Source organism: Podarcis muralis, chromosome 1, assembly GCF_964188315.1.
Source record: "Podarcis muralis chromosome 1, rPodMur119.hap1.1, whole genome shotgun sequence".
Taxonomy (NCBI): Eukaryota; Metazoa; Chordata; class Lepidosauria; order Squamata; family Lacertidae; genus Podarcis; species Podarcis muralis.
In genome coordinates, this window is record NC_135655.1 from 31,293,548 (window position 1) to 31,318,107 (window position 24,560).

General features: G+C 41.1%; 1 protein-coding gene across 4 annotated transcripts in view; it reads right to left on the minus strand.

Moving 5' to 3' along the window:
• Positions 1-7,566: 7,566 nt before the first annotated feature.
• Positions 7,567-24,560, minus strand: part of YLPM1 (YLP motif containing 1) — a 54,167-nt gene continuing 37,173 nt past the window's right edge. For 3 of the 4 annotated variants that reach the window (XM_077925583.1, XM_077925574.1, XM_077925593.1), the window contains 4 exons: positions 18,425-18,476; positions 9,952-10,082; positions 8,260-8,429; positions 7,567-7,969 (listed from right to left, as the gene is read on the minus strand). In XM_077925583.1, the coding sequence (XP_077781709.1) occupies positions 8,283-8,429; positions 9,952-10,082; positions 18,425-18,476 (330 nt within the window). In that variant the 3' untranslated portion in view covers positions 7,567-7,969; positions 8,260-8,282. Of the gene's footprint in view, positions 7,970-8,259; positions 8,430-9,951; positions 10,083-18,424; positions 18,477-24,560 lie in introns of those variants that run through there. The other variant, XM_077925587.1, reaches the window with a different exon arrangement.

The window sequence follows — 24,560 nt, forward strand, 5'->3', positions numbered from 1 at the left end:
TTTAGCCAGCATCTAGGAGCAGTATTTCTTCTTCTTCCTGGGACTAGAGAAGAATCGCACAACAAACGCAACAAACAGTACTGGAAAATGTCATATTAGTGAATTCACAGTATTTGATAGCCTCTCAGAGTATACCGAAGTATTAGAATAAAGGATAAATAATTGAGTAAGAGGGAGAAAACTGCACCAATGAGGTGGAATATCCTTCTGGAGATAACATACAATTTCCTGAGATTACACTTTATTGCGTCCAATATAATGCAATAGAAGAAACATTACAATGGACATAGTAAGGAGTAAATTAATTGAGATTTCACTTTGCTGTTAGTTAAAAGTAGGCTAGCAAGTCATTCCCAGTTTAGTCCAGTGTATTCAATTCAGAGAGAAAATGTAAAGTGGATCAATAAAAACTGGGCAAAACAAGAAGTCAAGACTTGTGCAAAGAAGCATCACTGGGCTTTAGGGCAGATTTAAGCACACAGATACAATGCAAATACTCAATTGAGTATGGGAACTGCCTATACTGAGGAACACCATGTGAACTGATGTAGTGATGTAAATTTCTGCCTAGGACTTGCGCTGTCATGGCTCTTTCCCACATGCAAGCCATCACCTGATGCCGTGATCCTGGACAGACATATATGCATGTATATAAACTCTTTCAGCCAACTCCCCAGCCTCCAAAATTCAGCAATCTAGAAGCAATAGATTTCTGGAAAAAATGACGAGTTTAAGATTTCATTATGTTCAAATGACAAACTACATTTTAATATTACATGCCCAAGTCCCAGGCTCATGTGGTTATGAGCAGCTTTTGCTGTTGTTTTCAATTAACGGCAAGTTATTGTTCAGGAGTGCCTTACCTTGTATACTCCTCCCTGGTCACTTCAATCCTGGGGATAGCTCAATCGGTAGAGCATGATACTCTTAATTTCAGGGTTGTGGGTTCGTGCCCCATGTTGGGCAAAAGATTCCTGCATTGCAGGGGTTTGACTTGATGCTCCTTGTGGTCTCTTCCAACTCTACAATTCTATGAGAGACACTCTTAGTACTGCCATGTGATTCCTAGGTTCATCTTATGTTCATTTAAGTGTGGTAGCACATGGAATTAGAAATGTCTTTCCAATGAACATTAGGAAGGCCCCTAAAGTACTGACATTTAGGTGCCTGCTTAAAACTCACCAGTTCACCCGGTCTTTCTCTGAAATCTAGATATGTTGGTGTATTCATTTGACCTACTGATTTGTGAGGCATCTTTGTTTTATGGATGTGATATTATTGTTCACCGCCCATGTATTTTTCTTGGCGATACAGAAAATGCTAAACAAACAAACAAATGAATATTTCGTCCAAACCTAAAACTGTGGTTAATTTTAAGTGTGGTTTACGGAAACAAGCCCAGTTCATGAGCCATGGGTTGAAGTTGGCTTGTTTCCTTAAACCATAACCACAGTTTATTTGGGTTCAGACATAAAGCTAAACTGTAGTTTGTATGTTTTCAATTCTCTTTTTATCTATCACAACAGTGCTGAAGGACTATTTTGCTGATGAATCCAAAGCTTGTTCAATTAACACTAAATTATGGCATCTGAATGAGGTCATTAGCTCTCACATTATGCTTCTTAAAGGAAGGAATTTAGAGGATAATTTCTGTTATCCTAAACCATGTATGTATGTATGAGGTACATGGACTATGACACATGTATAGGCTTTGTGTATGCCATGATTTCACAGGAATGCAGTTAAGAGCAGAATGTGGTGGTGGATACAGAATCTGGTTGAGTGCCTTAGGTTATTTTTCAAAAAAGCAAATCTCTGGTTTTCGGGATGAAATCCCAAAAGCCAGAGACTAAGTAAGATTTTCAGAGGTTGTCGTTGGGCTCAAAACTCCTCATTCTCTTAATGGACTGGTAAAAAAAGCAATATTATGCATAAGAAGCCATCATCATCATTATTTCTGTCTTTATTCATCAGCTTATCCCACAAAGGTTTTATGTACAGTATAAAGAAGTAATTTTTAAAAAAATTACACACAATATTCTTTAGTACAGACTACACACAACCCTGGGTAACTGAGAGTACCTGCTACTTTGCTAGAACTGCTCTACTGTGTCTCCTGATCAACTTCTATTTCCTATGCTGCAGAAACTGATTTTAAGTTAATGTTAAACTTCAACTCGGAAAAGGATGTCGTGGAAAAATATGTATACATCTCCATCATGTTCTGTACACCATGTTCTGTACATCCTTCTGCTTCATAACTACACCTATGTACTTACCTTATTTGCATATGATCCCCACTGTCAGAACAGCACCCTGCCAGTCATGATGCAGGTCAAGAAACAGACAAAATGGGGTTTTTCCATTAAACAATATAAAGTATTTATTTTGTGGCTCCATTCAAAACACAGCAGTAGGATTTATCTGCACTATTAAATATTTTATTTTAATTGAAATTAATATATCTCCTATGCTATATAACAGGTGTAACCTTCCTGCCCATTAGATTTAATGAAGAACCATTCTACTATAATGGAGCACTTGTTTATTGAAAGAATCAAAAGACAACTTGGGACGACATCGGCAGAGTTCACTACTGCAGCTATCAAATGTCACAATTCAGCCTAAAGCAATCCTAACGACCGCTCATTCCATTATATGTGATTTGTAAACATAATAGTGTCTATTTTTGAAAGAGCAGTTCCCAAAGAATGCAAGCTGCCATGGTTATTATAGATGCATTTGATCCTGGACTCCCATGGTTAGTATCAATAGGCATCAAAGTATCATACACAGTGAAGTCAATGTATGGCAAAATCATCCTCATCCTCGGCATGAGGATCACCCTTGTCTTCTCCTGCTTTCGGTCACAGAGTCTGGTAATAAGTGATATAGGGTTGTATTCAAGAGAGAACTAAGGTGAACATCCCATCAGTTCAAGGATTCTACCTTGCATAATGGGAGTTCCACCTGTCCCTCTGTGCACCTCCTAAATCTGTTCTGGAGGTTCCCCAAACACTTTGTGGAGATTTGTGGACAAGGCAGGGCAAGGCATGCACAGCGGGAGGGAGGGAGGGAAAGAAAACCCATTGTGCTAACACAAGAATTTGAGTACTGCCCACACCGTCCCTATGGAGGTACCATTTGTGTAGCTGGATGATGGTCACACCCAATTTTGGAATAAGTCCCTATGCTGCAGGAGGCAGCACAATCAAGAGTGAAGCAAACTGTAACCGGATATAGAATATACACACTTAAAAGTAGTTGGGAAGAAGGTGAAGGGTGGAACCAGAATGACAAGTGAGAAAATGTAAGGGGAAGAAGTTGCAGTGTGCCTCCTCCAGCCCCAGGTAAGTAACTGTAAAATCTTTAGAAAGATTTGTAAATTTACACAGCATCAATGTATATTATCCTATCACATACACTCTGGTGACCCACAACTCCCACAATTATAAAACAACAATCCCCAAAGTAATGAAAATATAGTAGAGAGAAAAAAGAAGAAACTAGAAAAAGTAACATAAGAAAGAGGGGTGTTGGGGTTGTGTTAGTGCAAATCAATAGGAGCACTCATGTTTAAAAACTGAAATAGAATCAACTTTTCTGTCAGATTAAAACAAATTGAATGTGAAAGGCACTTTGGTCAAGTGATATGTGAGGGAAATGTTGGATTTTTGTGTGCAAGGATACTGGTTTATCCATCTCTGTATTGCAAAAACCATTTGTCAGAATGGGGAGAGGCAGTGAAAACATTGGACAGGTGTCTGGAGCAGTGATGGACTGGATGCGAGCCAATAAACTGAGGCTGAATCCTGATAGGATGGAAACACTTGGGTGTTTTCCACGAATCAGAATTAGGTGTATACCCTTTTTCTGGGAGATGCTGCACTCCCCCTGAAAGATCAGCCTGAGAGTGCTCCTAGCTCCCAACTTGTCTCTGAAGTCTCAACTGGCTTCTGTGGCTAGGAGTGATGATGCCCAACTTAGGCTGGTTTGCTGGCTTTAGCCGTTCCAGGGCTGGGATAGCCTGCCCTTTGTTGTCCATGCCCTAGTGACCTCCTTGGAGTACAGGTGGCGACCATTTTAGGTGTGTTCAACTGACATGCGATCATTGACACGCAGGTTCTTTTGAACCCAAAAGAAGGCGGAATGAGGGCGGGACATGTTTATAGACACTCTGCCAACATGCACAAGGGCCAGGAGTGGAATTCCCATGAGAAATGGTTGCCACCGGTACTTGACGGTCCGGGGGCTCCAGGTGGTGCAGAATGAAACTGCTACGTTAGCAAGTAGGGCAGCCGGATGGGACCATAACAGCAACAACAACAATAACGGTACTCAAGTCGTATGTACCAAGTCATTGATCATAGCATTCCACCCTCCTACTCAGGAGAAGTGTACCAGTGAATTATAGTATTGACATCATTTCCCCTACGCATTTTAGGAAGCCAGATCGATACAGGAAGTATTCAGTGTTTCTCATAAACATCTCATTTCAAGCTCAAAGATCAAGGAGTCTACTAACTTTTAATACTAAGCTGATAGTAAAATGATGCAAATTGCTCTTAGTGAGGGCAACCAATGTGCCATTTACACAAAGAATATTGCATACATTATTTAATACCTACCCTGTTTTTCAATTACAATTCTACAAAGCTGTGACAGATAATTATTCAGAAGCTGAATAATTATCACTTTGAGGATGTCAAACATGTGGAATGAAAGCCTCCAGAAATTACTTTTATAATTCATTAGTTTATTATTTTTTTGCTACTATTCAAATAGTCATCAATGACCCAAGTACATGGATCCTATTGAAGCACCTGGGTCTAATGATGGGACTCAAGACAGCCTTTTCAGAAGTGGTGCTCAAGATCTGAACAGCCTCCCAAGGGACAGCCGCCTCATCCCTCTTCTGCTTTTAGATAGACAGTGAAGATCATTTTATTTCAACAAGCTTTTGTAGATTATTTCCCTCATGTTATTTCATCCTGTCAATGCCCTTTTAATCCATTTTCAAGACTGTCGTGGTTTCATTTATTTCATCATTTTTTCTGACTATAAGTTGTCTTGAAAATCATTGTTAGAAAGGCAGGACATACATGCTGAAAAATAAAGCCAAGGCAATGGGTCTCCCACGTGGTCTGTCCACAACTGTTCTTCAGAGGCATTCCATGGAGTCTCAAAGAAAGTAAAAGGAAAAAGAAAACTATGAAAAAATAGGTGTCACCCTTGTTGGTCCATTGGAATATCCATTACATACTTCCAGTCATATTGGTTCAAGCAAATACTATTCCAATTGTTCGTCTCTTTCTTTCCCTTCTTGCCATCTCTCCCTTCTTGCAAAAGGGGGTGTATGGGGTGTTAGGGGAGGGGCAAGACCTGGGGGGGGGGAGACATCATGCTCCATCTGGGGTAGTTTGTCCATCTTTGGTCCCCACCTTGCATTCAGCTCTCACCTGTGGCTCCTAGAAGCTGTCAGCACACGACCTGGAAATGGCTCTGACTGGCCGGCTAAATCAGATGAGGGTAGCTGATGGGTCTCAAACCTTCAGTGAGTTAGGGACTTCTGCTGCATGTGAAGACAGGCTCCAGTGGATTGAGTGGACGAGACCAATAGTGGGACCAATGGTCAAGAAGGTGGGTTCTGTATGTGCTGTAGAGGGAAGTGAGGGGTAGATGGGGCTTGTCTATCTGAGAACGTAGCACATATGGGAGAAGGAAAACACCTAAACATCAGCTGCCTTGCGGGATATCTTCGGGAGAAGAAAAGTCTAAGGAGGAAACCCTAAACAAATCTGGAGTGGAGTCCCTAAGACAGTAGGATGGCATCTTGTATGTCTCTTTCCGGCAACTCCTGCAGCCAAGCTGGTGCCAAACGTATTGCTCTGCTTTCCTTTGGACCACATAAATGAGGCCGAGAGGGGAGTCTTGTTGTTCTGGCAGCCCAGGACCTCCATACATGCTGCCCACGCTTGTGCCCTGGAGAGGTCACTTTGGTGCTTTTGCAGCAGTTTGACTTCACCCTCAGGGGCGCACTCCACTATCTCGCTTGAGATACAGATGCAAACAATCACTACATATTGTATGTGTGGCAAGTTGTCCATAGGTGGTGCTATCAAACCATAGGAGTCAGGGAAAGGTGAATGAACACATAGAATAGGAATAGAAGAATTGCAACCACAAATATATAAATGACTCCACATAATGTACCGAACTATAGTATGATGCTTGGTAGTATCAAAAGGCACCCAAGTTGTGACTGAAAATGATGGTAAACCAGCAATTAAAGTACAGTACAATTACTTATATCCAGATATAGTATGACAGGAAGATTCAGACCTGAGTTAGACAAGATGCAGTGAGAATCCTAGGTCTTCCATTTCCCCTCCTTCGTTCTGCAAAAGAGCAGTAAGCCACAACAGGCAGCTTAACTAAGGACCATGTGGAAGTAAGTTGGTTTATATATGAAAGGCATCACTACATAAAAACTCACAATTCAATCAGTCACCTCTGCAGAGTTCAAACATGAGATTCTCCTGAGCATCTTTGTCTGAAAGATCCAGTTATTATTCCAGCAATGTAGGTTCCCTTTGTCTTCTCACAAAATTGTGTTTCATTTAGAAACAAAGAGTGCAACTCTTGAACTTCATAAGGCCACAAGAGCTTCTAATTTCCCATGTCTCCTCGTAATTACTGTGAAATGCAGGCCCACAAATAGCTTACCAAATAATAAAAAGTCACAGTGCGACAAAATAGGAAAGTATACATATGAATAAGCTTTTGTAGCCATTTAACATTCTGCACTGTATCCAAATATTCTATTGTTCATTCTGGGAACAGTTTCCAAATTATACATAATTAATCAGACTAGAAAATGTCAAGTAAACAAATATATTACAATGATAAACCATTCATTAAATACTAAACAGTGGCCCTCCTTCAATACAGCAAAAAATGCCCTCATCATTACTAATGTACCCATGAATAAAAATAATTTGCTAGGCAATCACAAACTGATTGGCTAAGAAGAGTTAATGAAGCATCTTTCAACACCACCACCACCACCCTTTTTCTAAAAGAAAACTAAGATAGCAATGGTCTCATTCAAATGATTTGGCACCTTCTCCATGCATATAATTCATAACACAAACCACTGAATTGGAACTCAAAAAGGACAAAAGCAGTTCATTGCATTTGTTCGTTAGCAAGCATGCAAAACGGAGCATGTAACAAGACAGAGAGAACATTGTATGTAAAGTTGCTTGACCATCCTCCTTGAGGCAAATCATTTTCTCTCCAACATAAAATAAAGCCTTCTTCTTAGGATAGTTGAAATGGCTTTTAATCTCCATGCACACACTAATGCTTTCTGACGTTAGTGTGCACATTTAATTTTGTGTGTGAAGAATAAAATTGTTTTGAACAGGAAGTTTATAAGGAAACACGACATGTTAATGACCAAGGGCTCCGACATTCCGCAAAGAGTTGAAGGGATCATATTTTTAAGCAAACCACACAAACACAAAATAGAGCAGCCTTTATAATATATGGTCGACTAAGTCATTCACTAGGTTCGTAGTGAAAGTTTATTGTTCTGTTTTCTAGTACAATAAACTACAAAGTTTGTACAGTAAAAAATAACAACAGCCACAAAGCAACAATGCAATTGTAATGCTGACATTTTGCGACAGTACAGAAGAAGAAATGTCCATGGGCTCATCTTTCCACTCTACTGCACGCATAAAAGCTAGAACTACTAATTTTAACACAAAAACCTTTCACATTTAGATGCAAGCTCCATAACTTGTGGGTGCTGGATATCACCAGGTAGAATTCCAAGGAATGCAATAGGGAAGAACACAAAAAAAAATTTGAAGTTTCGAAAGAAAAGAACCGCACAACTCTCCAGAGGGCGAATGACAAGTTCCAGGTCACCCTGTGTTCAGTTCTCATCAAAGCAAACTGCCTGCAGGGAAAAGGAAACTGTTACAGAAAAGTAGTTAAGTTTTGGGGACTGTGAGAAAAAAGCAGACTGCTGTTCAGTAGTCAGGCTTTCCCTCAATTTTTTGAAGTGTGGCATTCCAATTCCCTCCAGCCACCATGCATCATATAGAGGAGATTGGACATCAAATAGACATGCACAACTGACAAGTCTATCTATGCCCTAATGTCCAAATTATTATTGAGCGGAGAACGCTATCATTGTTTATTCTTTAGGTCATTCTCAAAAACTCACCAAGACACAGGAGCTCTTACCTCATAGGCAGAAAAATTCTGCGTCAGATGTACTTTGTACGATTGAGGGCTCTCTCAGCAAAATGACCACTTTCATCGGTGATTTTCTCCCAATCCGTTTGTCCCACCACAAAACCAATGGCCCTCTTTCTGTCTGCATCCTTTTTTTCTTCAAGGTCTGCCCACCTTACCTACGAAGAACACAGCATTGGGATGATACTCAGTTCCAGAAAACGAAGCGAGACATTTTTGCCAATACTACGGTTTTGCGCTCAGCGAAGGCTTCAGACAACTTAGAAAAAGGGAAGGCAACTTTACTGGTTCAGCATTCTAGAATGCTCAAAGATCTGCGACCCTCACAAGTTTGCAAGCAGAATTTATTTAGTGTCATATTTATTTATTAAATTTAGATCCCACCTCTTCTTCCAAAGAGCATAGGAACTAGCACTCTGAATGTGCAAAGCAGGGAGCCTTTCACGAAGATTTTTGCCCCTTCTTCAGCAGATGTGAAACTGTTCACAAGGAATTTGCTGGGGGGAAAGAGTGAACCTGTCCCAATTGCCAAGACAAGAGAGATGACATTCCTTGGCTCGGCTCCATTTGCGTTTAGTTTAGTAGTTGGGCAGGAAGGGGATATGTATAAAGACGCATATCCAAATGTGTATCTTACTACTGTAAGGGAGTGCAGATGATGTCCAGATGTGATTCTTCCATTTGCATGGCATTACTTTCAATGGGATGCATGGACAAGGAAACTGCCAGCGCACTGTAGCGAGTTGTCCAGGCAACGAGGATGTGCTCCCTTCCCACCACAACGGATGCAGGTGCGAAAGTGAAAGAATATGTGGAAAGAAGTGCAGGGTTTTCCCTGTGTCCTCTCCCCACACCCGCCTTCCAATGTTTGGCACAAAAAATCAAACATCATTACAATTTGGCTTAGCACTAAGTGGAACCAATCATTCTTCAGGGAACCTGTACAAACTTCAGGACAGCTCTAATGTGTGTACTCAAGCCATACTGCAAATCTATCAAAAACCTCCATATTTTCCATTTCCCTACTTATTTACTGTTTCCTCATCTTCTTACTGGGACGCAGGTGGCGCTATGGGTTAAAGCCTCAGCACCTAGGACTTGCCGATCGAAAGGTCGGCGGTTCGAATCCCTGCGGCGGGGTGCGCTCCTGTCGTTCGGTCCCAGCGCCTGCCAACCTAGCAGTTCGAAAGCACCTTCGGGTGCAAGTAGATAAATAGGGACCGCTTACTAGCGGGAAGGTAAACGGTGTTCCGTGTGCTGCGCTGGCTTGCCAGAGCAGCGATGTCACGCTGGCCACATGACCCGGAAGTGTCTGCGGACAGCACTGGCTCCCGGCCTATAGAGTGAGATGAGCGCACAACCCTAGAGTCTGGCAAGACTGGCCCGTACGGGCAGGGGTACCTTTCCCTTTACCATCTTCTTACTAAGTAGCCTCTGCTGCCTTTAGCTATAAATGCATACTACTAAGCTTTGCTATCTTCCCTGTTTTTACAGGAGCATGACAAGATACGCAAGACAATTTCAGGAAGAGAAACTGAATCTAATGGACATTAAAATGAAAGCAATGGCCCCACAGTGCTTCCAAACATAGATTAGCTGAACCAAACATATAGTTCATGCTTTATGGAAAACCTTCTGGGTGAGACCCTCTGAGACATTAAACCAAAATTTCTTTATTACCCTCTTCTTTCCGGGTTCAGAAGCACGGGTATCATAATCATCTGGAAGCTGAAGATAATCTTCCATTCTGCTGGCAATTGCTTCCCAATCACGCTTCCTCTTAGCACCAGTTCGCAAGCCATCCAATTTGTCTGAGAACAAACATACAGCCTCAGGGTTAAAGGGGAAAAGCACACTTGTGTAATGCCCAATACAAACAAGACGCATGGGAATGCTTTCAGAAGGGCAAGCTGCTATCTTATAGCAGTGGTATATGCAAGTGCTTGGGTGTCTTCATGAGTAAAATGGCAAAACCCATTGTCACTTTTTTGAAGCATCAATCTGTGATGATACGGGAGAAAAATTTGTGCAGGCCATATAATGCAGCAATACTTGAACATGTTTTTGAAACGATACAAATTTAAATACTAAAGTTTTTAATACCTTGCATTATGCCAACGCTGTGGCAAATGCGTATCAGTGCACCTGCCAGATATCTACATTTATTTTTGAAAGACTATAAGACAGCTTTTGAACCGCCTGTGTTGGAGTCAAGGACATTTGACTTGTGGTGCAGAGCACCAGCCACAAAAGGAATAAACCCACAAGCAGTTTCTCACTTTCTTCCTTTGCTTGAACAGATATGACTGTCCTCATGTGAAGTTCAGTATTACTGTTCTAATAAACTTTTGGTGTGGTCAAGTTTTTCTGAACATTAATCTTTAAAAATGTGTATTATTAGGAAGCAGTTGCTACTGCAGAGAAGCAAACTGGTATGAATAGGTGAAATTTGTGTCAGAGCTCACAAATATTTTCTATATGCATAATTTGCCCCCCCCCCCCGGTTCATAATGTACTACACAATTCAAATAATGTACTACACAATTTAAAATTATTTATACCAATCTATTTTAAGTGTACAACAGTATGTTTAATGCTATAGGTTTTCTAAATGGTTCCCAGAGATTGCTATTAAAAATTAGCAAACCCCAAACTATCTGTTTGTAGACAGAGCCTTGCCTTGCCTATTTGCCAGAAAGCAGAAAATATCAATTTAAAGAACTGCAAAAATTAGCTTATTTATTAATCCAGTGAACCAAAGAAGCAGCTATATCTAATTTAACATCAAATTACAAAAGAATTTTCTGTAAATCAGAACAAAAATGTTAAGTATTAAATAAATTCCATTCAATTAATCTAAACGCCATTTTTCTATTTTTGCTGGAACTACTTCAAGCCTGAATGATGATAAATGCTATAAAATTTACTCAAAATTATATTATTTGGAAGAATAATATTTATCTACTATTTAGCTACACTTATTTTAACCTATTTTTAAAAGTTAAACATGCTAACTATATCCAATTAAAAATGGCAGTTACAGCTCCAAAGATACCATCTGCCAATAGTCAGATATAAGTATTGTTAACATTCTGCAATAATAGAAGTGTTTTGAAATCTGAGTGTTATGCACAACATTGCTCAGAAAAAAAACATTTTCTATCAAAGAGTTTAGAATCATGAATAGCAACAATTAATGTATAAATGCCATGTTAGCAGATATCTTTACATATTCATTTAAGATTACAAGATATGAAGTTAGAACTTGTACAAAAGAGAGCCAGGAGCCAAAATGTGCTTGTGTATATGTTGCAGATTTTTCTTTCCATATGTCATTCTTCAATGCTGCATAAAAATATGTTCCAGAACATTACCCCATCTTCAAAGCAACATTGGGGGCTACAGGAGGGGAGAAAATCACTGCTGCTCATGCAGCTCCTTGGACACTGAGCCAGGAATCAAATTGTTCTGAATGAAAGCATAAACTGGCATATCTGATCATCAACATGGAAGAGTTTATTCCCTCATTCAGGTGGGATATGAATGGTGTATGCAATAGAAAAGTGAGAAAGAGGTACTGAACAAAAAGTCCTTGTTCATTCAGCGACCTGTTTCATAATATTTCGTTCCTTTTCACGGTGTATTTTTAAAATGTGATGTAATTTTAAAAGGTATTATGGCACAATTTCTCCTGCTTATTTCCAATATGGAAGCCCTTCAAGCTTCTGATCAAATGCCATTCACACTGATATGGCTGTATTTTTTTCTGACCATGATGCATATGCCTTATACAAATATGCTATAGTGAGTAAACGTCTGCTTAAGCTTTTTTCTGTAGTTATTCCACAAGCACATCCATGGTACACTGAGGATTCCAATCACTGAGGTTTTTCCACTGCTTTAGTGACCTCGTTGCATTGTTATATGTGTGGTGTTCTTTCTGTTGCCTGCATTTAACTTCCTTGTAAAATAAATTTCCACGAGGAAAGAAAAAAGTGATGTGAACCTAAAATTCTGCAAAATTCAACAAATACTTACCTCAATAAACATAAAATAAACAAAGAACAGCTTAAGATATAAGGTGCCAATAGTGATAGCCATTTCACACATTGTTTTTATAAAACGAACATTAGATCTATGTTTTCCATGAAGTTTGATTTGGTACCAAAATCATGTGGGAAAAAATGAATGAAAAGAGTCACTGCAAATGTGAAGTTGTCAGATGGACTCATGATCACTTAGCAGCAGTTACATTTTTAGCTGAGGTAATAATTCATTTGCAAGCAGGTATGCAAGAAAATTTCAGGTACATAGTATTCAGATGAATGCCAATGCAGCATTTTATGTTATAGGCAACATTTACTACAATAAAAGGTTTAGCGTTTTACATACATCTACGAATCAGGAATCTAACACAGTGGCATTTCACTGAGGTTTATGAGGGAGCACTCACAGGGGCAAACATTTGGATCAGATCGCAACATTCAACAGCATTTTGTTTCAGAGCAACTTGGGATGATGAGCAGTATTCTTACACTACCTAAATGATTTTCTAAGTTGCCCTCGTAAAATAACTTTCACCAGGAGGGATGGGAGGTGGGTATGTCAACTATGAATATCACTGGCCATGGTACTTCTGGTATGGTAAGTTGGAAATGGGAGGGACTGTGCTTCTGTTCCTATGTGACCAATCAGTTCCGAAAGGTACTCTGCTCCATGGAATTTATGCTCCAAAAATATCCATCTTGACTTCCTTGCTGTGTAATGTGCGTCTGAAATGACGTGAGAGAGGTCACCTGCAGACCTGGTCTGAATTGTCATCAGTATTAACATTTGACACACAATTCTTTTTCCGTCTACTTCAAAATGGACTACAGAAGCTCTGAACATGTGTTTGAAATTGGGAAAGAGGTTGGAAAAATAAAGATGGACCTTCTGATTAGCTTTAATCAGATGAAAGGTTAAACATTCTTTTTGTCAGAGTGGTCAACCAGACACTTCAGGGAATCCCACCAGAATGGCATGAGGCCAACAGCCCCCCCCCTCCACCTGTTGCTGGTACCCAGGAACTAGTAGTTAGAAACACTGCCAAGTAAGACTGAAGTACTGTTGGCTGGTGATGTAGTTGAGCAAGAAAGGATTTGGACAGTTCTTGGTGGGCTTGCATTCACCCTAAAGGATTGGGTTTGCAGCCTGGTGTTGTTAGGTCTGGTCTTGCAGATAACTTGAGTACCCTTCATGGCTCATAGCACCTTTTAGGCAACCTCACTTGGTACACAAACTGTGGTCAATTTTTGAAAAACAAGACCTGCATGCCTTGATAACCTCCAGATTAGATCAGTGCTATTTGCTTTAAGTGAGATATCCTTTCAAGATCATCCAGAAACTTCAAATAATTTAGAACAAAGTGGCAAGTCTTACCTAGAACCGATAAGACTGATAGAAGGAACATTCTCAACAGAACTTAAAGAGGTTTCCTGTCTACCAATTTGTTTCTAGACACAATTCATTATGCTGGCTCTAATTTATAGAGCTCTAAATCATTGGCTTGGGGCCAGGTTAGCTGAAAAACCACCTACAGTGGTGCCTCGCAAGACGAAATTAATTCGTTCCGCAAGTTTTTTCTTCTTGCGAGTTTTTCGTCTTGCGATGCACGGTTTCCCATAGGAATGCATTGAAAATCAATTAATGCGTTCCTATGGAAACCGACTTCGGACCAGGTCCGGGGACAGTCTGTCCCCCGACCTCTTCTGAAGGCTGGGGGGGGGGGACAAGGGCTTTTCTTCCCACCCACCCCCCAGCATTTTAAAAAACCCCGGGACAGCGGAGGGCTTCTCCGCTGTCCGGGGCGATCTTAAAATGCTGGCAGGCGGCATTTTAAAATCGCCCCGGGACAGCGGAGGACTTCTCCGCTGTCCGGGGCGATTTAAAAGCCCCTGGGAAGGCAGGCAGGGGGGACAAAGACTTTTGCCCCCCGCCAGCCTTCAGAAGAGGTCCAGGACCTCTTCTGAAGGCGGGCGGGGGGCGAAAGTCTTTGCTCCCCCCGCCTGCCTTCAAAAGCCGTCGGGGACAGGAAAGCCAGGAGAAGCCGTGCAGCCCTTTTAAAGTGCGCGCGGCTTCTGCCGGTTTTGCGGGAGGTGGGGGAATTCCCCCACCTCCCAGAAAAGCCAGGAAAGCCCTGCGCAGTGTCTCCCGGCAAGGAGAAGGCCTTGCCTTCTTCCATAGCTGCGCGCAACCCCTCCGCAAGGAGAGGCTGCACGGGGCTAAAGGGGAAGGCAAAACAGCGAGCGGGATCCATCCCGCTCACTGCCTTGCCTTCTTCCATAGCTGCGTGCAACCCCTCCGCAAGGAGAGGCTGCACGGGGCTAAAGGGGAAGGCAAAACAGCGAGCGGGATCCATCCCGCTCGCTGCCTTGCCTTCTTCCATAGCTGCGCGCAACCCCTCCGCAAGGAGAGGCTGCACGTTTCTCCGCTCTCCCGGGAAGGCAGGCAGGGGGGAGCAAAGACTTTCGCCCCCCGCCCGCCTTCAGAAGAGGTCCAGGACCTCTTCTGAAGGCAGGCGGGGGGCGAAAGTCTTTGCTCCCCCCCCGCCTGCCTTCAAAAGCCCTCCGGGACAGCGGAGAACAGGAAGGCAGGCAGGGGGGAACAAAGACTTTCGCCCCCCGCCTGCCTTCAGAAGACCTCCAGGACCTCTTCTGAAGGCGGGAGGGGGGCGAAGGTCTTTGCTCCCCCCGCCTGCCTTCAAAAGCCCTCCGGCACAGCGGAGAAACGCGCCGCCCGGGGCGATTTTAAACCCGCTGTCCCGGGTTTTTTTAAATGCTGCTGGGCGGCAGCGCTGCCACCCGGCAGCATTTTAAAATCGCCCCGGACAGCGGAGAAGTCCCCCGCTGTCCCGGGGTTTTTAAAAAACCTCTCCGCCCCACGCCAGGCTTCGGAGCAGCCTTCCGAAGCCTGGCGGCGGGAGGAGGTCCGAGGACAGTGGGGAAGACGCGCTGCGCTTCCCCGCTGTCCCGGAGATTTCCCTATGGGCTTTCGTCTTGCGAAGGAAGCCCATAGGGAAATTCGTTTTGCGAAGCGCCTCCAAAACGGAAAACCCTTTCGTCTAGCGGGTTTTCCGTCTTGCGAGGCATTCGTCTTGCGGGGCACCACTGTATTCCCTAACAAACCTGCCCAGTTATTGTCTTCACAGGTTCTACTAAGCATGCCCCTACCTTTGAGTGACATGGAGGGCAACAAAGGCTGGTGCCTTCTGGCTCATTGCACCATCTGTAGAGCTCCCTCTAACGTCCATTTGCTTAGTACCCTCCTTCAACCATTTTCAAGATGCCAGCTAAAGGCACTGGCTCTTTGCACACCCTTTATTACCTTTGCTTTCACGGCTGTCTTAAAACTGCTTTGACAGATGATTAAAATTGCTTCTAACCCCCCTCGCCCCAATTGCTGACAGTTATGTTTTGACAATGGACTGAATTCTTTATTTACCCGAATATCAATACCCTTGGAAGCTGCCTCAAATCAAAGCTAAGAGCTGAAGCACTAACATTTTAAAAGTGAATTAATGTAGGACTCTTCCTTATGTAAAAAATGTTACTGCTGGAGGTTTTACATACAATGTTCTTATGAGACTATTGGTTTGTTTACAACAGTCACATAAAGACAAATTGTGCCTCTACAGTGAGTATGTGACCCCAACAATTATCAGTTCATGAACTTATCTACACACACCTCATTCAGCGTCCACCCAACCATAAGGGCAACACGGTAAGACAGATGTCTCCTACTATTTGTTACAGAGCAACAGTTAGAAATTACAGGAACCCCCAGGTACAGAGTAAGCAAGGAATGTTTCCTATATAATTCTGCCATTTCCTCCCCACTGAATGTAGTATATGCAAATCTGAATGTATTCTATGCAAATCACGATGTACTGCTATCTCCTACTTCGGCACCTCCAGAATTACCATCAGAAACCTTGGCCACCAGTTCCAAGTCACTAAATATCTAATTTAACCTAATGGACTGAAAAGCTCATGAAACTACTATAATACTGAGACGATAGTAAGGAACACTCTCTGAACTTGAACAGGGACTGAACATGTAAAAACTCTCAATTATGCATTTGTATATAAAATTAATTGCTGAATGCAAAAGGAAAAACTTCCTATAGTTACTATAGTTAGTCAGATATACAAGAGAATATGAGGTCAAAATGCACACACTCCCATAAGAAAATCATGTACCGTAACTACTTACGAACTATGTTAAATCCATCAAGATTTTACACTACGCAGGTACGACAAAATATGACATTGAATTAGAGACAGTAATATATACATTTCTTGCATGTGAAGACTTTATTGGGTAGATTCTTTTCAACTACTTAGCTCTCCAGCATGAGATTTTGGCTGATATTAGGAATTTATGATGCTCTTTTGAGATATCAATAGCACATCCAACAGAACTTAGCAGCAGAAAAGGTGCCACAACTGAAAAGGCTATTTTATGCAAATAGCACAAGCAGTGAAATAGTCTCTTTATACTGCACCCTAACACTGCGTATGAGCGTATACACTGTGTGTGTATGTATTGTGAGCCTGCACCAATATTCAAATTCAAACTCTCAAGGGTCACCACACACACTTTGTTTTCCAGCTTATGCTACATACTCTCAATGTAATCCAAAGCAGAGTGATAGCTTCTCAGATAGCATGTTCAATTAATCAATTCTAAATTGATTATGGAAAGCCCTTTCCTCTGTTGTATGATTGACACCAACCCAGACTGATATAGATATCTGCTCTGCAGTTTAATATAGATAATTTTATTTACTGTTTCAGATGATTTTTTAACTTTAGTATTGCCATTGTGTATTACATTGACTTTTACAGCACTGAGACTGCTGTAATAAAGGGCAGGTTATCAGTGCTTTAAATACATAGACAAATGCTGAATACGCCTGCAGTACCTAAAATCCCGGAAGTTAAAGGTACAATGGAACCTCGGAAGCCGAACATAATCTGCTCTGGAAGGACGTTCGACTTCCGAAACATTCAAATTCAGAGGCACGGCTTCCAGCTAGGCTTTTTGCAGATTAGAAGTCAAACGTTCAGATTCCGAGGAATGTTTGAAAACCAGAACATTTACTTCCGGGCTTTTGACGTTCGGGAGCCGAAATGTTCGGGAATGAAGTGGTTTACAATGAAGGGAATGGAGTACTTTATTAGTATTTTGTCCAGCAAAGCTTTCAAGACTGATGCTGGAAAGCAGCACTAATGGTGTAATTCAATCTGTTTAACAGAGAAACTGAAAAGTAATGGGAGTTCCTTTATGCCAACATATATCGTATTGTTCGGCATTACGTATATAGTATTTCTTTGATTATTTCTTTCACAAATGTGCTAATAAAATTGATTTCAATGGTCAGGCCAACTTCCTTTTGAATAAAGTTTATTCCTATGAATCCTATGAAACAAAAGCTGCACTTCTACAAGGCTTTTCGATGCATTACTTAGCCTGGTCAATTAAATTACTGCATTATGGCAGTAGTATAAGAGGAAGCATGCTATTAAATAAGATGGTTGAAAACAAACGTAAGATAGAAACAAGATGAAGTATGGGCTTCATATCTTCACTCAGAAGTATTGAGGCTTAATTACATGTAAAGAATGAACTGACACTTGATGTCATCACAAGTTGACCAAACTTTCTAGTAACAGTACTTAGACATGCTTGTGGTCATTTGTTGTTCCCAACTACGCTAAAGCAAAGCATAATGCCGAACAACATATGAAAACTAATCCGTTTAATATAAATGCCCCGTGAATAAAATTATAGTGTAAAGAAGAATATAAATTGATTCTATTATCCTCAGCAGGAAATGCAAATACAACTCACTTATTTGAATGCTAGAATAAAGGTAACTGCATCACGCAAACCACACAAAAAGCTACAAGTTAAAGGATTTGATTATTTGTACCTTTTCCAACAATAAAAGGTAAGTGCATATTACACAGCTCAGAGATATTTGTATTTTCAGAAATGGCATACTCAATTCATATCATTTTGCCTTAGGCAAGTGTTCAGAGCTGCAAACTAGAGATGCGCAAATACTGTCATATATATTTTACTTGGAAAAAAGAAATGAAATACCCACCTAGTTTTGCTTCAGAAGTATCCATCTCCCATTTGCTTTTCGGAATGTAACCCTAAATCATATACAGAGAGAAGCTCGAAGGATTAGAGAGAGATAAGAGACATAACATACATTTTAATTGGCAAAAGCATTATACTGCAAACATTTCCTTAGGGCTACCTGAATGAGAACTGTGAATGGGAAGAATGTTTTTTAAAATGCAAACTACTGCAAACAAAATCACAATTCCATCATATCCAGTGCAAGATATCATTCTCAGTAAATAAAGGGCTCCTGAGTCAGTTTACAGCAACAACAGTAGAAATACATTCTCAATGTGGCATGATCTGAAGTATATTTGTGACAAGTCACAGAGACCCATGCACATCATGGCTCTCCAGATTTCCCCAACTCTGTGTGCTGCGTCATAATGCCCTAATTTTTGGGAGGGGGAGAGGGTGTAGCAAGAAGGAGGCTTAAGAGGTTCTAGGGTTTGAGTAAAGAGTTTTACCCATTGTTATTTGCATTCTTTCCAGAGTATTTTCCACAAACATAGGACAAATTATTTATTCTGAAATAGGTATCTTTTTTCAACCGTACAGAAGAATTCCGCAATTTGTGTTCCGACTACATAGTATATTTTTATTAAACAATTTTATAATGGCACAAATATTTAATATGAGAGAACATAAAAATGCCGTGCGAATCCGGTTTTATTCCTTTGGCTAGCTTTAGATTATATTTTATATATGAGGATATCTCCATATGCTCAGCTTGAGTTTGATGATGTTTATGTTATATAGTGCTAGTCACAGATGTAATGCCAAGTGTAATGTGTGAACTTAAACAAGTCCGGTTCCGATCCAACGGAGCATGTCTGAAGTACTTCATGAGTAACTTGCTTTTTCAAAAATAAGAAGAAATCCCATCAATCAGCTATTTGGTAGCAAATGGGACTGAATACAGTGCTTGTTCTTTCTCCTGAGCAGCTGACACTATTTCAGCTTTGTAAAGAAAACAATGTTTATGCAGCCCGGGCTGCTGGATTGGAAAGCGGTACTGAGAGAGAAACACATGTTTTGTGAACAAGACTGCCCCATTCAGCTACCGACACACATGCACGGGCCCTAAGTGGACCAAAGTGAAAGCCTGTAATAACAAAAGTACAACCCTAACAATCAATCTTTGTTAAGATTTTATGTGAACGGTGTGTCTCAACTGAATATAACAAACATTTAACTTCATCCAGATAGGACAGATGTACAGTTAGTTGGTAGAAAACCTGATCTAGAAGCAGATGTACAACCTGTTTTGGATGTACTCTGCATTGCTTTTGATGAATCAGGTTTGTAGCATGAAGAATGCTCCTTGATCCAGTGCTGATTTTCAAGGTTGTGACTTGGGAGTGTCTTTTACCTACTTAGGCTGTTATACCAGCTGCTACCTTCCCTGGAAAATTCACATCTGGTTGTAGTCATTGATGCACCACAAAACTTTGTAACCCGCCTACATGGGGTTGCCCTTGAAAAGTGTCCCAAGACTTTAACTAGTGCAAAATACCACAGCCAGGTTGCCAGCAGGAACGAGTCAGTCAGAGCATATTATTCCAAGTATTGGTTGATCTGCATTGTCTGCTGACTGGTTTCCAAATTCAGTTCAAGGTGTTTGTTCTTACCTTTAAAGCCCTACACATCTTGGGCCCTATGTAACTTAAAGGCCAATGTATCTCTGGTAAGTACTACCTCAAGCGCCTGCACAATGCAAAGTTTGATGGTTGATGGGTAACGAGTTTGGTGGATGTCTACCAGGAACAGAGAATTTTTAGGAGTACTGCTAGTTCTATGAAATGCTCTCCCCAGAAAGAATCACCTAGCCCCAAAATGGTATGCCTCCAGGTGCTAGTCAAAAACTTGACTCTTTGGGAAGACGTTTGGAGCCCAGTGATTCTGTTCTCTCATGTATGAATTATTCCATAGTCCCGTGTTTCCACTCAAATGACCATGTTGTCTATTTTTGTTCTGCCACTGTGTACTTTTGCTTTGGTTTTTACTGTGCTCTTTCTGTTGACCATGTTGCTACCTGTCTGGATTATTTATATAATAAAGCATGATATAAATATTTTAAATAAACAAACCTTGTAAACCCTTATAGGTAATTCAGTTCATATCAATCCAAAGAATGAGTCTGAATTCCATAAGTACATTTAGTTTCCTCATTTTAGAAATTCAGGAGTTTACTGCTTCTGTGAGAATGTTATTAATCTGATCCTTAGTTCAAACCATGAAAAGCAAACAACAGAGGCTGGAGACAGAAGTGAAAAAAGGCAGAGGAGGAACTCTTTCTTCTTCTGATAGCCCCACAACTGCTCTTCTCATTCCTTCCCCACCCACCCTTTTGAAATACTGCCCCGGTTGTTGCTTTTCCTTACAAAACAAATTGAGGGAAATGTACCCAAAATTTTGTATAGTGTGTAACTTGGCCCTCACTTCTGCTATAAAGAAATGGCATAACACCAATGGAGTAATTCCGATTTCAAGAATGAAAAGCAAAGAACCTCTCAAATTGGCGCAATATCCCTATGTATTTAGAATATTTCCCAGCTATTAGCCATTGGGCCAAATTTCTTCAAGCTGTTTTCAATGGCGCTGAACCTTACCTGTGAGTTCTGCTCACAAAATGGGGCTTCCCTCTCCACCGCAACCTTCTGCACACCCAGAAAAGCAGTTCCTGAGGGTTTGGAGACCCTCTGGAAGGGCATGAAATAAGCATGGGAAGGCTGCAATGGGAAGGGAGAAGTGCTGAACATATTTGGTATCTTCCCTTGTGTAAGGAGAAGTACCTTTTGCTTGGCATCTTTGGGTCCAAACCATTGTCATAGTGGATCAGAAAATGTGGATCAAGAAGTGGTGAAATAAAAGAAAGTGCACAGTAAGAATAAATGGAGTGTTATTCTAATGGAGGGCTGTAGAAAGTAGAGTCTCTCGAGATTTGGTATTGGGACAGGCACTTTTTAACAATGTAGAATTAGGGGAGAGAAGTGAGGAGGCCAAGTTTGCTGATGTTCACAGGCATTAAAACAAAAGGAGATTGTGAAGAGCTCTGAAAGGACCTCTCCAAACTGTGATAATGGACGACTAAAATGGCAAATGCATTTTAATGTAAAGAAGAGTAAAGTGATACACGTCGGTGCAAAAAATATAAATCTCACGTATATGTTCAAGCGGTCTGAACTAGTGTTGACTGACCAGGAAGAAGACCTTGGGGTCGTAGTGCACAGCTCGATGGATATGTGAATATGTTGACCCAGTGTGCAGCAGCTGTTAAAAAGGCAAATTCCATGCTTCGGATCGTTAGGAAAGGAACTGAAAATAAAATTGCCGATATCATAATGCCATTTCACAAATCTATAGTGCGACCAAATTTGGAATACCGTGTGCCTTTCTGGTTGCCTATCCTCAAAAAAGATATTGTAGAATTGGAGAAGGTTCAGGAAAGGGCAACCAAAATGGTAAAGGGGGTGGAGCATCTCCCCTGTGAGAGAAGGTTAAAAACATTTCAGGCTCTTTGGTTTAGAGAAAAGCTGAACCAGAGGCAACATGACAGAAGTGCATTAAGCCATGTACATTGTGGAGAAAGTAGATAATTCCACCCTCTCTCATAGCAACAGAATTCATGGATATCCATCCAACTTAGCTGAATGTTTCGAGATTCAGGAAAGATAAAAGAAAGTACTTCTTCACATAGTACACAAATTATGGAATCCTATCCATAAGAGGCAGTGATGGCCACCAACTTCAGAAGAGAGGCTTTAAAAGAGAATTAGACAAATGCCATCAAGGGCTACTGACCCTTGTTGTGTCCACTGTCAGAGGAAGTATGCTTCTGAATAGCAGCTGCTTAAGTGCTGTTGCTGGGGGAAGGTCCAGGATGCTGGTGACTCTCCTTTGCCAAGGTCGTAAGTCAGTCTTAGGGCTAACAAGCTTTGGTATTTGTCCATCCACCTGATGTTTGAAGATCTTCAGGAACAATGACAACCTCTCAGTCCCTCACTGAGTCAGCAGAAAACAACGCCCCAAAGACTAAACCAGAGGCATCGATGACTACATATTTATGAACCGTTCTCAATAAACCTAACTTTTAATTTAACAGTATAAACCACATTTGTGTGGATTTTTAATAGCTGCTATCCTTCATCCTAATAGTTGTTTCTCATTAACATTCAGAAGGGGATTATTGGGAAACAGTCAGGAACAGGCTACCCTCCTGAGGAAGGCAACATCCTCATGGTCTTTTACATGGACTGTAAAAGATCTGTGTCCCCCCCCCACAAAAAAAAAAAAAATCTACCTAATGGTGCTGGATCTGAAGACTTTTAAACAAGAGAACTCAGTGGCTATACCAGATGAACAGACTTTGAGCATCTGAAGCTCTTACACCTTCTGAGGTAAATACTGAATACTCTATGAACATCAAGTCAAAACCATTGCTCTTTGAGTTGGAGTATATTATCCAAATAGTTCACCTTGCATATGCATTTAGAGTTCCAAGCTCCAGCTTAATAGGAAGCTTAACCAACAGTCCACTTTTGTACAAAGCCTTACAACTGAAATTAAGACAGCAAAAATACAATGACGAAGTACTACAAATAGAAATCATTGATTCTAAAGCGTGGAAACATCCTTGTGTCCTCATATAATTCACAATGGACCTCCCCACAAGCAGTAATACTATACAGTGGTGCCTCGCAAGACGAAAAGAATCCGTTCCGCGATTCTCTTCGTCTAGCGGTTTTTTCGTCTTGCGAAGCAACCCTATTAGCGGCTAAGCGGATTAGCGCTATTAGCGGTTTAGCGGCTATTAAAGGCTTAGCGGCTTAGCTGCTAAAAGGCTATTAGCGGCTTAGTGGCTTAGAAAAAGGGGGGGAAAGCGGGGGGGGGGGATCGCAAGACTAGCAAGACGTTTCGTCTTGCGAAGCAAGCCCATAGGGAAAATCGTCTTGCGAAGCAACTCAAAAACGGAAAACCCTTTCGTTTAGCGGGTTTTCTGTCTTGCGAGGCATTCATCTTGCGGGGCACCACTGTAAATATGTCACCCTCAAAATATGTAATAATAATAATAATAATGTATCAACTATATTTCTGATACACTCATTTTATAACCCTTTAAAATGGTTATATTCCTGTTTGGGTTCTGTAAACAAAAAATGATTTAAAATAAAACTCAAATACAATACTGTAAACGTTCTATCCTTTCAAAAATAAAAATTTGAAAAGTAAATAAACAATTTACCAACTTGAAACATGTCACTAACAAGCTTCTAAAAATGGCTCTTGACCCAATATACCAGGGAGGAGTTAGGAGTTCTGAATATATATGCATTGTGAAGCATTTTGATTATATCACAACTTAAATGTATCCACTATCATAAAGTTTCACTCATTTGAGACATGGAATTATATCTCGTTGTATGTTTAACCTCCTATATCTTTGTCTTCCAGGTTACCCAGACTTTTATTCTTGCCATCAGCAGAACTTCCAAAGATCTCAGGAGCCAGTTGCTGGATGCTTTGAGAGATATCAAAATGTTAGCAGTCATTGCTGGGGCATCTCCTTTCATCTCTAGCTACTGCCGCTCAACTTCCAGGCAGATCAGCAAAGCCAACTGAATTCCAGATGCTGGGATTTGGCTGTTTGCGGCGCATATATACATATACATGTTGTTGTTGTTTAGTCGTTTAGTCGTGTCTGACTCTTCGTGACCCCATGGACCAGAGCATGCCAGGCACTCCTGTCTTCCACTGCCTCCCGCAGTTTGGTCAAACTCATGCCGGTAGCTTCGAGAAGACCGTCCAACCATCTCGTCCTCTGTCGTTCCCTTCTCCTTGTGTCCTCCATCTTTCCCAACATCAGGGTCTCTTCCAGGTAGTCTTCTCTTCTCATGAGGTGGCCAAAGTACTGGAGCCTCAGCTTCACGATCTGTCCTTCCAGTGAGCACTCAGGGCTGATTTCCATATACATATACATATACATATACATATACGTATACATATACATATATATGTGTGTGTGCGAGAGAGAGAGAATAATCAAAGAAACATGGTCTCCATAAAACAGTCAGGATCACCTCAGTTTTGCTTGTTCAAATTATTGTCACCAA